Raw genomic sequence first — 13,119 nt, forward strand, 5'->3', positions numbered from 1 at the left:
AGCCCAGAGGACTAGACTGGGGAGAAAGAAAAAATCTTTTTTTTTTTTTTGGCCGCACTGCACAGCACTCAGGATCTTAGTTCCCCAACCAGGGATCGAATCCGTGCCCCCTGAAGTGGAAGCATGGAGTCCTAACCACTGGACCACCAGGGATGTCCCTGAAAAGATCTTTATGGTCCTTTTACAGAGTCCGGCCCTGTCGCATTCTGTTACACTCCTCTCTGTTTTCACTGTGCCCTTGGAGCTCTTCCCCTGTCTTCTCTCAGCTTGCTGACACTCCTCCCCTGGCTTCATCCTGCTGACCACAACTCCTGGGCCCAATACATTCCTTAGACAGGCTTTGACTGGGCCGTCTTGGGTCTCTGAACCACACCAGAGGGATGACAGAGGTGGTAATGACTACATGCAGGGAGGACAGGAGATTAGGGGCCTCCACAGCACCTGGCTCTGCAGAGCTCAGAGTCAGTCAGCTCTGCGGGCAGATTGAAGAGGCTCTCTCGGAGGTCAGGTGCAAGGGAGAAAAAAACCTCCCATGGGGAAAAGTAAAAAGGAAGTGGTCGTATGGTTTTGGAGTTGGTTAGCCAGTGTAGGAGAGATGTGGAGAATCTAGACACAGTAAAGGATGTTTCCCAGCCCTCGTGTTGAGTCTGCCTTCCAGCTGGCAGAGAGAGCCAAGAAACACTCCCACCGTCAACACCCCTGCCCTTGCAGGCAGTGAGAGCAAAGCCCAGCCTGGAAGGAGCTGGCCTCTGCCTCCACCAGATGGGCCCACTTGCTCCCCGGGGCTGAGGGAAGGGTGTGGCGTCCTCATTTGTGTCAGGCCCAGCGCTCCAAGGGGACCCCTCTTACATTCTTTGCTGCTAAATACCCTCCTGCCTCCCTTGCAACTGTGGCTCAAGCTAGACCTACCACGTTCAGGAAGATCTCAAGAGTTCCCTGCTCCACTCTGTCTCCTCACACCTCCTGTGGCCTGTGTCTGTCTGGATGTCTCTGTTAAAAGCTCTTCCAGATCAATCCTTCTGAAGGACTTATCAGGGCTTCTACTTCACGCTATCAGCTCCTTGTGAATACACAAATCCCTGGTGACTGGCTCAAACAATGGCCAAGCGCATGGAAGCTAACCATTCAGAATCAGGAGACCTGCAATAATCCCTCTCTAGTAAGGATGGGACAGTGCAGACACACTCACACTGTACAAGTGAAAACGCCAAAGAGATGGAAGTAGATGAAAACCAAGCCTGGTTACCAGGGGAGACCATGGAATCTTCCCTACAGAAAAAGCCTGGGACAATCTTGTCTGCCTCTGAGACACCTCTTCTACTAGCGTGGGTAATTCTCACTTACTATAGTCAATTCTCAAGTATCTTTAGGTTTATAAAACAAGTCTTTCAATATTCAATGTTACTTAATTTTCTGCTCTTTGGTTGGCAATTTATTCTGTTTATGATTACTACAGTCTGCTAGATGGAAAGGTGATTCAAGAAAAATTGGAAAGACTACAGTTTGAATTTCTTTCTCTGTAGGCAGGTTCCACTACTAGGAGAAGCCTTTTAAATAAACTACTTTCCCTATCTCCAAATTTAAAGTAACCATGCACAGGTAAGAGAAAAGAATCTGAACATCTTCAAGTTAAAATGAGGAATAAGCAGGGCTGAGCCATGGGAAACTGAACGGGAGACACAAAGGGATCCTGGGCGGTTTTTAGCTTCCTTTGAGCTGACTCTTACAGGTAAAATAATGGTGTCACCCTCAAAATCTTCTTTATGCTAGTGGTAAGTTATGAGGGATCCCATCAGTAGACACATCTATATTTAAACAGAATTATGAGTATAATCTAAAGTCAAACAGAAATTATTTTGAGCATTTTTTATCACATTTTCTCTATTATGAGGATGAGTGAAAATATAATTCAAAGAGCACTTACATCCAGTATCCTAGCTACTATGAAGCTGCAAAGGAAATCCCTAATCTTGAGGAGTTTATATCAATACTTACTGCTTGGTCAAAAGATTAATAGTCCCACTGAAACCTTTCATGTGCTTTGCCAACTTGTTAGGTCTCAACATATCACTACTAATTTGACTTCTGGGTAGGTATCCGAAAGAATTTAAAACAGGGACTCAGATATTTGCACACCCACATTCACAGCAGCATTACTCACAATACCCAAAATGTGGAAGCAACTCAAGTGTCCACTGACAGATGGCAGATCAACAATATGTCTTATACACATATAATGGAATATCATTCAGTCTTAAAAAGGAAGGAAGGGGACTTCCCTGGCGGTTCAGTGGTTAAGACTCCGTGCTTCCGATGCAGGGGGCGCAAGTTCGATCCCTGGTCGGGGAACTAGGATCCCGTGTGCCGCGCGGTGCGGCCAAGAAAATAAATAAATAAAAATAAAAAGGAAGGAAATTCTGAGACATGCTACAACATGGATGAACCTTGAAGATATCATGCTAAGTGAAACAAGCCAGTCACAAAAGGACAAATACTGTATGATCCCACTTATTTGAGGTACCTGGAATAGTCAAATTCATAGACACAGAAAGTAGAATGGCAGTTGCTGGGGGATGGAAAGTTATTGTTTCATGCGTACAGAGCTTCAGTTTGGGAAGATGAAAAAAAGTTGTAGAGATGGACTGTGGTAATGGTTGAATAACAATATGAATGTACTTAATGTCACTGAACTATACACTTAAAAATGGTTAAAATGGTGAATTTTGTTATGTATGTTTACTACACACACACACACACACACACACACACACACACACACACACACACACACACATATCACTACCAGCTAGATAAAGCAGAGCAAACACAAGACTAGGAATTCTAGGGTGTGGTTTCTGTCTTCATTCTGTCACCAGGTAGACTCAAGATGCTGGGCAAGTCCCTTAGCCTCTCAAAGTGCTACTCAGCCCACAGGTTTGTTATGAGGATCGAATGAGAATGCATAAGAAAGTGCTCTGAAAGGACCAAAGCTCCATATGGGAACACAAGGTACTATCACGATTAGCCATAAACCTGCCCATGCCTAGAGGGAGGGCTAAGCACACATCCACACAGATGGTGCCACAGAAGGATGGGGGGAGGAGGACCGAGAATGTTGAGTACTTCCCTCACCTCCTGTACAAGTGGTTGCTGGAACAATGGAATGAGAGGATTCGTCCTTGGAATGTCGATGTGAATCTGAAAAAGAGAAGCCGCATCCAAAAACACAAATGCCAGTTTGTTCTTTTGAGAAGTTATTTTCTTAGGAACCAGAAATCAAGGGAGTAAGAGTGAGAGCACAATTTATCTTTAGAAAGAACTGACTGCCATACAAAAATAGTCTAGTTAAACCTACCTACCTGTGCATCTGGAATACATTTCCATGACAGCAATAGCTTATTGAACAGTGAGGAAACCTTCCCAAATAAACTACTTACACCAAACAGCAATAGGCTTCACAACTTAAGAGAATCACCCGCTTTTTTCCTATTGTCTGGAATCTGTTTTACTCTGGGCTGGTACTTATTTAACAGGTATGATCAAAATGTGTACGCCTCTTTCAGATTCTTACTCAACAGTTCCCGAGAAGTAAAAGAGCTCTGAAAGCTGCAAAAACATGCCAGCATAGAGAACTAGAGGGAGCTGGCCTTTAATAACTGGCACTGAAAGTTCTGACTTCTGTGAAGTCACGATGATTGGCTTTGGCTTCGGGATTTCCCAATGTCTAACAATCCTAAGGACTGTGTCAATAGCCGCAGAGGCTACTTCAATTCTTGGAGCTTGTTGTAGACAGTTGCCTCCCCCAGTATTTTCCCCTCTGCAACCACGAGACTCCCCTTCACACCCTCCACCTTTCCGCAGGCTGTGGGGACCACTATGCGCAATGACAGAACACTCCCTGCTAAGACTGCTGATGGCTACGGCTCCTGCAGACAGACAAATATGGATGCTAAAGAGGCATTGCAGCTCCCAGGAGGACACACCGATGTCACAGTCCAGAGGGATGGACCACAGAGTGAACTCATCTTTCAGCTTGTGTCCCATAACCCTTACTACTCTCTGTGTGGTCTGTGGACCAGCAGCAGGTGGCATCACCTGGGAGCTCATTAGAAGTGAAGGTCTCACCCCAGACCTCCTGAATTAGAATCTGCATTTCACCACAATCCCTAGTTGGGATTTTATCATAATCCTAGGTGATGTGTATGCACATTAAAGTCAGAGAAGCACTGCCACCGACCAGGACCCCCTAGAATCTATCTATTTAAAATGGCTAAGATAAGAGCTACTGAATTAGAAAGAGGGGAAGTAGCTCTGGGAATAAATTTAATTCCTAACCAGCACACTGTAGCCTGAAGACTTGGAAAACTCGCACCCCAAGAGCACTTCCAGGAGCCACACCTTAAGATTACGACTAGTGAGCAAAAGGGCAGCAGGCGATGACTGTACCTGTCTGTAGGTATCCTGGTGATGTTCCTCATTTCGAGAGTCATAATACTGTTCAATGAAGCCAAAATACTCCTCCCGCTTCCGCTGCAAGGTCAGCTTCCTCCTCTCGGTGTTCGCTGGGAGATAGCCCTGTAGACAGGACTGCTAGTCAGATGGGGACAGGCACTGGTTGGATGAATCCTTAATTTTTATTTCAGCCTGAGCAGTGGCTTGGAAACTATCAAAGGAACCGAAAGAAAGCTGCCAAGACACAGCCGTAAATCCCATCTTGGTTCTGGCCCCCCAGTGTTTGCCCTCTCCTCCTTCAATGCGATGCACATGTGGGCAGATGAAGCACGGCCAACCAGGGTTATTTACCCCTGCACCCCCTGCACTGCGCTAGGAGCGGGTACTGCTGGAGCACTGCGGAGCTCCGGAGCTGGCACAGCAGAGCAGCGAATGTAGGTCAGTGGGAGGGAACTGGACCCAAGTCAGGACCTCCTGGGGCTGCGTGTGCACGAGGCAATCCTTCCCAGGGTCACGGGGAGGTGGCCGCCTCTGTGGCGTATCTCAGTGGTGTGCCACGTGAGTCGGTGCCGGTTACACATTCTTTTCTACGGTAACACTCAGAATTACCAGCTTAGGAACCTGAATGGAATCTGCGACACAGCAGCTGCAACGTCCGGACACAGAACTGCTGGCAGCAGCCCCGCTCCTGGCCCCAGCTCCAGGCCAACTTACATTCTTATCCCTGGTCTAGATCCCACTCTCAATTCTTACATCTCCTGTTCCCCTTCCATTCTCACCACATCTACTTCTAATAGCATTCAAACTTAGAAGAAGCAGGGGCAATGATTACACGGCTGCAAGACTGGGGGTGGGGGCAGTCAGGAGAGAGCCGTCCTCTTGCAGGCAGCTAAGGGATACATTCCATAGCGAGCAAGCAAGCGCCTGGAGAGCAGGGGCTGTGCCGTCTTCACTTCTGTATATCCTCACAGCACCTGGCACCATGCCTGGCAAACAGCAGGCCCTCAATAAATCCTTAAAAGATTTACTGAACGAATGAATGAATTTTACAGGCTCAGGAAATCAAAATGTTCCTATCACAGTGACAGGCAGAGTGCTCTGTTACTCAGTGAAAGTGGGACTAGTGCAGGCTTCTGAGGGAGGCCCGTTTATCAACTCTTCACAGTTGCAAAGTAGGTTACTCCTACTGAAAAAGGAGGGAAGCCCAGGGAATGTGGGAGCCTGTTCAAACAAGCGCTGGCTCACCCAGCCTCACTGTATTCTTCCTCCTCGGTGCTGAGAAGGCGAGATCAGGGCTACAGGCACAAACGTGTGCTCTTCTACGTGTGTGGGAATAAACTCTCAAGAATGTGTTTCTTTATGCAAAGAAATAGGACTACGGTCCCACAGGTCTGCCACATCCGGTAGGACTAGAGAAGTCTACGGAGCAAGACTTATGTGACCAGACTAACCTCAGCAGGTAAGAAGGGCTGCGTGAGGCTCACGCTTCTCTACACAGTGGGTAGAACTCACCGATAGGAGTCTCCAGGTTACAGGCCGAACCTCCCTGGGAACCCCTGGCCAGCTACACTTCCTCAGTTCATCTGCAAATAGATAAAGGCTTTGTTGGATGTAGCCCTTCCCACAGATGCCCTAAGACAAGCCTCAGCCAGCGCTGCCTGGTGCCTCCCACCGTTCCAGTAGGACGATTGCCATCGCCACCGCCACCACTGCCGCTGCCACCACCGCCACCAGCTACCGACAAGCACAGGGAAAAAGCCCAAAACACAGCCCTGAGCAGCAAAGCGCCAAGGTCACGGCTCTGCAGCAGTGATCCAGTCAGCTCAGAGATTAGAGTTAGAGGGGAAGAGAAAGGCCAGTAGGTGTGGATTTCAGTAAGAATCACCTGGAGGTAGGGGAGACCAAAGCCAGAATAGCTACAGGCCACAGAATCCAGTCCCACCTAATTTGGTCCCTAATTCCTAGTAACATATTTCTGACTTAATACCTGCATGTCACTTCAATGGGCACCAGATCAGGAGATGCTGGAAAAGTAAAAGAAGGAAGAATAAAGAGCAATAGCTTCCAGGTCTCTGAGAATTCCAGTCACCAAGAGGTGCTAGCTTTTGCCCAGGGCTCACGGCGACTCACCTAAGTCGGTGTTGTGGCTGGAGAGAAGCTGACGGAATTTTTCTAGGCGGGTTTTCTCCCGGACAGTCATCGGGGGTGCCCCAGAAGCGTTCTGGTCCGAGATCCGGGCAACAAGGGGGATGATGGGTCGGAGAGGGAGGGACTGCTGTTTGTGGAGTGGGTTCCTCAGGCATGTATCACCTGAGATAATTTGAAAGAGAAAGAGGACAAGCTGTGTGAAGAGCACAGGTTCTGAGAAACCTTAAACCTGACTGTTGAGCACTGCTCTCCTCCACCAGAGCTGCGGCTTCATGGTTTGTGCGCTGCCTGAAGGTGCTCGGTGTGGAGCAGCCAGGGGATGGAAACCCAGCTGCGCTCCATCCATCCGCCCAGGGGAAGGCCTGCGTTTTTGTCATACACACCAAGGCACCTTATGTGCAGAGACTCCAGCTGCGGTAGCAAATTTGACAACTTCTTTTGTGACTTCAGAGGAAAATCAGTTGTCTTCTTTCTACCCCAACCTGGAACTTTTCTTGGTGCCTAATAGCAAGTTTTGGGGCAACGCAGTCAAAGGCAGTGTTTGCCTTCCTTTTCCACGTCACGGAGCACAGAGAAAATGACACTGTAAAGCACACCGCAATGAAAGGAGGTGGCTGATCTCCCGAAGCCCCAGGCCCAGCCAGCTGCCCCAAGGGCTGAGAGGGTCAATACCTCTGGCACAACTCTCACCTGTCCTTGGCCCACTAGTTGTGCTCTGCACACGGGTGAGAGGCTCTGGCCTAAGGCGGGTTCCTCTGTGCCCCCATATTTCTCACCAGCCAATCACATTTCTCTAACTGAAATAACAGGAACACAGACTCAAGCTGATCTCTGTGTCCAGTTCTAGACACTTCTAAACTAGATGGTAGGTAGGAGAAATGAGCAGTGTAGGACTAACATTTATTGAATGCTTATTAAGGCACTGTGCTGGTCACAGTTACATATGACCTCTCATTTGATCCTTGCAACATACGGTAGGAATTTATCACTATTTTAGAGATTAGGAAACTGTAGCTCAGAGAGGTTAAGGAATTTGCAAGAGAGAGCTGAGATACCACCTTAGGTCTGCCTGACTCCAAAACCCTTATTTATTTTACTACCCCAAATGAAACTCAGTTTTAAACTCTGACTGTCCTTTCATGACTGTTTCATATTCTTTACATATTAGGGCCTTAAAAAGTAGTAGTCACAACAAGAATAAAACAGTGAATACTCATCAACCAGCATGACAAGAAGGTTTACAGAAACAACTGCCACGGAGTACTTGGCTTGGATGCCTAGTGTAACACGGGGCCTAGAAAACACAGACCACGCGCTGCAGAGCTCAGACCAGTGTGCACTTTCGGAATCAGTGACTGACAGACAGATGCTCCCCGGAGGGAACCTCATAACAGGAATGCTCTGGGCAGTCCTGGCTGCACAAGGGCAGCTCATTAGGGATCGTGGTGGGGCCTTCCCTCACACTGGGACCCTGTGGAGACCCTCAATCACGTGTGAAGACACTTTCCACGGCCTGTAGCTGTGGCCACCCGGTCAATGGACACTGAATGCCTGTCCTGGGCACGTCATTGAAGGTCTGAGCTGGGGCCCGAATCAGCAACGGAAAGTGACTACGGAATGATTTTAAAGGCCTTTCAGCCTAATTTCCTGACCACAACCTTAGTCTGAAACCGTAAAAGAAGTTCTCTTAGAACATGAGCCAGGACACGCGCCAGGGCTCTGACATTCTACTTTCTTTTTCATCCTTTACCAGTCAGCTGTTTTAACTTTCACTAGCTTGAGGGCACTTCCCCCTCCAGCTCAGAATAACTGGCTTCCATAAAACCCTTCAGGGCAACGTTAAATACAGCAACGGATACTTAAAAGAGTACACCGAGCATCCCCAAACGTCTGATAAAAACACCATCATCTCAACCAGTTACTGCTGCCAGTTTCCTGAAAAGAAGGGGTATCTCCTCCCGCCCCACCCAACCTGGTGGGCAGGGAGCCGTGACACAGGGACTCCGTCCCTCAGGAACAGGAAAAAGACAACCTATGCCAGTGGCTGTTCCCCACAGCTGAGGAGGTCAACCAACAGTGCCAAACATTTGTGAAATTCAGCCACTAACAACTGTAACTACATATAGTCAGTAGTCTTCAACCTGACCAGGCCTAAAGCAATGTGAAGCAACCAAACCACAGAAGTTCTGGACCCCACCACAGGTAAAGGAAGAAGAGCATGGCAGGCAACACTCAGGCGTCAGGAAGTGAAACCCTGGGTCCCAGGGCCAGGCAGCCATCCAGGTGGGAGGAGCAAGTACAGCTCAGGACCAGCGAGGCTCACTGACGTCCCTCAGGCTTGAGCTCGCTTATTTATCATCCAGTGGAAGATCTGAGGGAGGCCCTAAAAAAAACTGTTTTTATTTAAAAGGCACTCTGCTGAAGAGGCTGAGCCTAAGGAGGGGAGCTGGACAGACTTACTGGAATTTCTGGACAGCTGGGCGTCACTGCTGGACTTTATGACCTTGTAGCTGGCAGGAACATCGGATGTCGTTGACTGGGACCGCTCTGGTTTCACCCTCAGCTTGCTATGGTTTTCTAGCACTTGGGCAGCAGTTGCCAAAGCAACTTTTGAGTTCAGAGTTTGGAAAGAAGGGGAGGAAAAGTCCTCTTCCTCATCATCGCCAATGTCCCAAGCATCACTGGTGTTCCGGGCAAACTCATGAAAACTGGAGGCCTTCTTATTCTTCAGAGGAACCGTGCTGACTTTTGACCGTTCTTTAATGAAGCTTTAAGAAAGGAGACACCGTTACGAAGGAATGGTCTGACACATCTGACCATCTTCACTTGCTTGATATAATAGTAATAGTATTACAAACTATCTCGTGCACAATCATTACCTTCTTCAAACAAAAAAATATCCGTTTCCATTCCTCATGTGATGCATCCAGACCACCCCTATGCTGCAGAGCCAGATGAACAAGGACATTAACGCTCTCCAAATATTCCATGTGCTCCTCTATACTTTCCAGCCCCCCGGCACTTAGGTGACGCTATATGACTAGTTCTGGCCAATGGGCTAAGGAGAGAAGTGAGGCAGTCCCTTCTGAGCCAAAGTATAAAAGAACAGGTGTGAGTTCTCTATAAGCTTTCTTCTATCATGACAACTCCAGATGGTGGCGCCTCCCTCAGCCTGGATAACAGAGTGACTATGTGGAGCAGAGCCTGCCCTCCACACCCACCTGACTCTACTTTGGACAGGTGGTGTGAGTGAGAAATAAGCCTTTGTTGTGTCAATCCGCTGAGATTTCAGAGTTAATCTGTTATGACAACATAACCTAAACTATTTTTTAAAGCAGGACATCAACTACTGGTAGAACAAGAGACAATTTTAGGTAGCCCACATGTATGATGAAACACTGAGTTCCAAAATGAACAAGTTGTTCCCTTTTTATTCTGTTAAAGTCCTTCTGCTGCCCTTGAGGAGAGATCTGAGTTTGCTGCCACTCTGTCTTTACGACTATTTTTTAACAAAGTGAGGGCAGTCTCAGGATCAACATTTTGTAAGAACAGAATCTGGCTTAGAATTTAATTAATAAGATTGTTTTGTGTTTCACTCTATTTATTTTTAAGGTTACTTTCTATTTTTGGCAAATGATACTGGTTTTCCACTTAGGGAACTAATAAGGTTTATTTTAAAAATAAATCTAACTGAGTATATACGAGTTTATTTTTTCAAATGCATTTAATAAATAATAGTGTAGAATACAGCAAAAAAATCGTGGAGACAGTACATGACTGAATAATAGAAATAAAGTGCACAATAAATGTAATGTGCTTGAATCATCCCGAAACCATCTCCCCACGCCGCCCCGCAGTCCATGGAAAAACTGTCTTCCATGAAACCAGTCCCTGGTGCCAAAAAGGTTGGGGACCGCTGATGTAGACCTTTCCTACTTTCTTGCACTTTTCCTCTTCTTTTTCTTTTTTGGCTGCACCATGTGGCTTGCGGGATCTTAGTTCCCTGACCAGGGATCGAGCCCGTGCCCCCTGCAGTGGAAGTGTGGAGTCTTAACCACTGGACTGCCAGGAAAATCTCCCTGAACTTTTCCTCTCTGTGAACCCCTTAAGGTCTGGGGGCCCTTATTCTGGTTCTAAGGGACTAGGTAGTTGGGACATTTCTAATTCAGTCCTAATTAGCATCCCTGAGGACTGGAATGCAAGGGGTAAAAACATCATTAAAATGCCTTACTGTTTCCCTCAGCAAGCCAGGGCAACTCGAGACTAAAAACAAGGCTCTGCTGGAAGAGCTGAAGTTCCCCCATTTCCAAGAGATGTTTCTTCCCTTTGGGTAGAGGTGGGTGGTCTAATACCCATCCCATCTCCCTAGATACGTCCAATAGTTATTCTGAAAGATAACTGTTCCTAACATCTATAAATACAGACTCGTAACTCATACAGGTCATCGGAAAGTCCCTATTATTAACACCAAAAAAGATATCACTGAGGCATAATTTCAAACACTAGTCTTGCACAGAGTAAAGGAAAATATATCACTCTATCACCCAGGATGCAGGAGATAACATAAGATTACAGGAAGTAACAGTTCAAACGGGAAGGAAACAAGATACCATTTTCCACCCACTAAATCAGTAAAGATTTAAAGATGCATCCTCTTTGGTGCTAACTAAGGTGTAGTGAGACCAGCTCTCTAATACTGCAGGTGGGGGTGTATGTTGTACCACTTTCTGGAAAACAATCTGGCAACATACACACCATGAGCCTGAAAATGATTCATCATTTCTGACCATAAGAAAATAATCAGAGAATCAAACAAAGGTAATCTAAAACAGTTTATAATGGTATTATTTATTTTGGTTAAAAACTGCAAACAACATAAACATCTAGAAATTGCAAATGATGAAATATATTATGTTTCAGCCACCAAATGGAATGCTATACTGCTTATCGAAAATCACATATTGAAGGCTATTTAATAACACTAGAAAATGATCTCAATAAAGTGAAAATTGAACCAAAATTATATATTTTCTGTGATCTCTATATTTCTTAGAAAGTATATGCACAGAAAAGACCAGGAATAAAATGCATCAAAATGTTAACATTGCTTATCTCTGGGCTATGGAATTATAGGGGATTAATTTAATTTTTATACTTCTCTGAATTATTCATGTTTTCTACAATGAGCATATTATTTTTATTAACCACTGGGAAAGGTTGTTTTGTTGGCTTTTGTCAATCCCCAAAGTAAGAGTACTGAATGAACAATCAAAAATGAACAAGAGCCCAAATCAAAGAAAATAAAACTGAGGCAATGCAGCGCAAAAATCTGCACGTCAAAAATCCATGAGCCAGTAAAGCAATTATACCCCAATAAAGATTTTTTTTTTTTTAAAAAAAGGATCTGGAAATATTAAAAAAAAAAAAAAAGAAAGAAATCCATGAGCCAGAGGCAAATTACTTCTCTGCAGACCTCTTGAGGCTGTATGTTCTGGATTCATCACTATGCTTCTCCTCTGTGAAAGGGGATCCAGGATCCACAACCTGCAGTACTCACCTCAGTGGGTTCACTGTCAAGAACAAATAGGCGGATGTGTAAGAAAGATCTGTCATCAAAAAAATGCTGCATAGGAGTATGTGGCTATTGTTATTGTTTTCCTCCTTAGAGACCACATGTACCTCAAGATTGCACACGATGATTCCAATGGAGTGATAAAGAGTACTTTGGATGCCAAGGTTATTTTTTTTTTCCTTGGTTGATGTTTCTTAAATACCCTCTTGATGTCTTAAGAATTCTTTAAATAAAGCATGAATCAAGAAGCTGAATTTTAACTCAGGTCAAAGAATTGACTAGATGCTATTAGTCTAACATTGGGTGAAGCATATGCACACCCTGGAGTGGATCAAAACACTGCACCAGGGACTTGCCTGGTGGCACAGTGGTTAAGGATCTGCCTGCCAGTGCAGGGGTCATGGGTTCAAGCCCTGGTCCAGGAAGATCCCACACACCGCGGAGCAACTAAGCCCGCGAGCCACAACTACTGAGCCTGCGCTCTAGAGTCCGTGCTCCTCAGCAAGAGAAGCCACCGCAATGAGAAGCCCGTGCATCGCAACGAAGAGTAGCCCCGCTCGCTGCAACCAGAGAAAGTCTGCGCGCAGCAACGAAGACCCAATGCAGCCAAAAATAATAATAAATTTTAAAAACAAACAAACAAACAAACAAAAAAAAAAACAAACAAACAAACAAAAAAATACCGCACCAAGAGATGGGCCATGGTGAGTGTCAGTAAAATATTAATCCAGGTAATTCTAGCTGGGGGTGCCTCTGGCTTATAGGTTGCCTAATTTTAACATGGTCCCAACTAATCTATAACTTACCTGAGGCACAATAATGCCACAGTGTGGCTTGAAGTTTAACCAAAATTACTTAAACAGAACCATATCAAAGTTACAACCAACCTGGCCTCGCATAGCCACCTTCACCATACCTCCTTACATCTGTATGCCAAATTATAGTTT

At 45.8% G+C, this 13,119-nt stretch overlaps 1 protein-coding gene across 2 annotated transcripts in view; it reads right to left on the bottom strand.

Moving 5' to 3' along the window:
• The window catches only part of TBC1D22B (TBC1 domain family member 22B), a 64,365-nt gene that overhangs the window by 35,025 nt on the left and 16,221 nt on the right, over positions 1-13,119 (bottom strand). For both annotated transcript variants that reach the window (XM_036870269.1, XM_036870268.1), the window contains exons 3-7: positions 9,061-9,368; positions 6,583-6,762; positions 5,965-6,035; positions 4,447-4,575; positions 3,133-3,198 (exon numbers count right to left, since the gene is read on the bottom strand). In XM_036870269.1, coding sequence (XP_036726164.1) covers positions 3,133-3,198; positions 4,447-4,575; positions 5,965-6,035; positions 6,583-6,762; positions 9,061-9,368 — 754 coding nt within the window. The remainder of the gene's footprint in view (positions 1-3,132; positions 3,199-4,446; positions 4,576-5,964; positions 6,036-6,582; positions 6,763-9,060; positions 9,369-13,119) is intronic.

Source organism: Balaenoptera musculus, chromosome 11 (genome assembly GCF_009873245.2).
Source record: "Balaenoptera musculus isolate JJ_BM4_2016_0621 chromosome 11, mBalMus1.pri.v3, whole genome shotgun sequence".
NCBI classification, from domain to species: domain Eukaryota; kingdom Metazoa; phylum Chordata; class Mammalia; order Artiodactyla; family Balaenopteridae; genus Balaenoptera; species Balaenoptera musculus.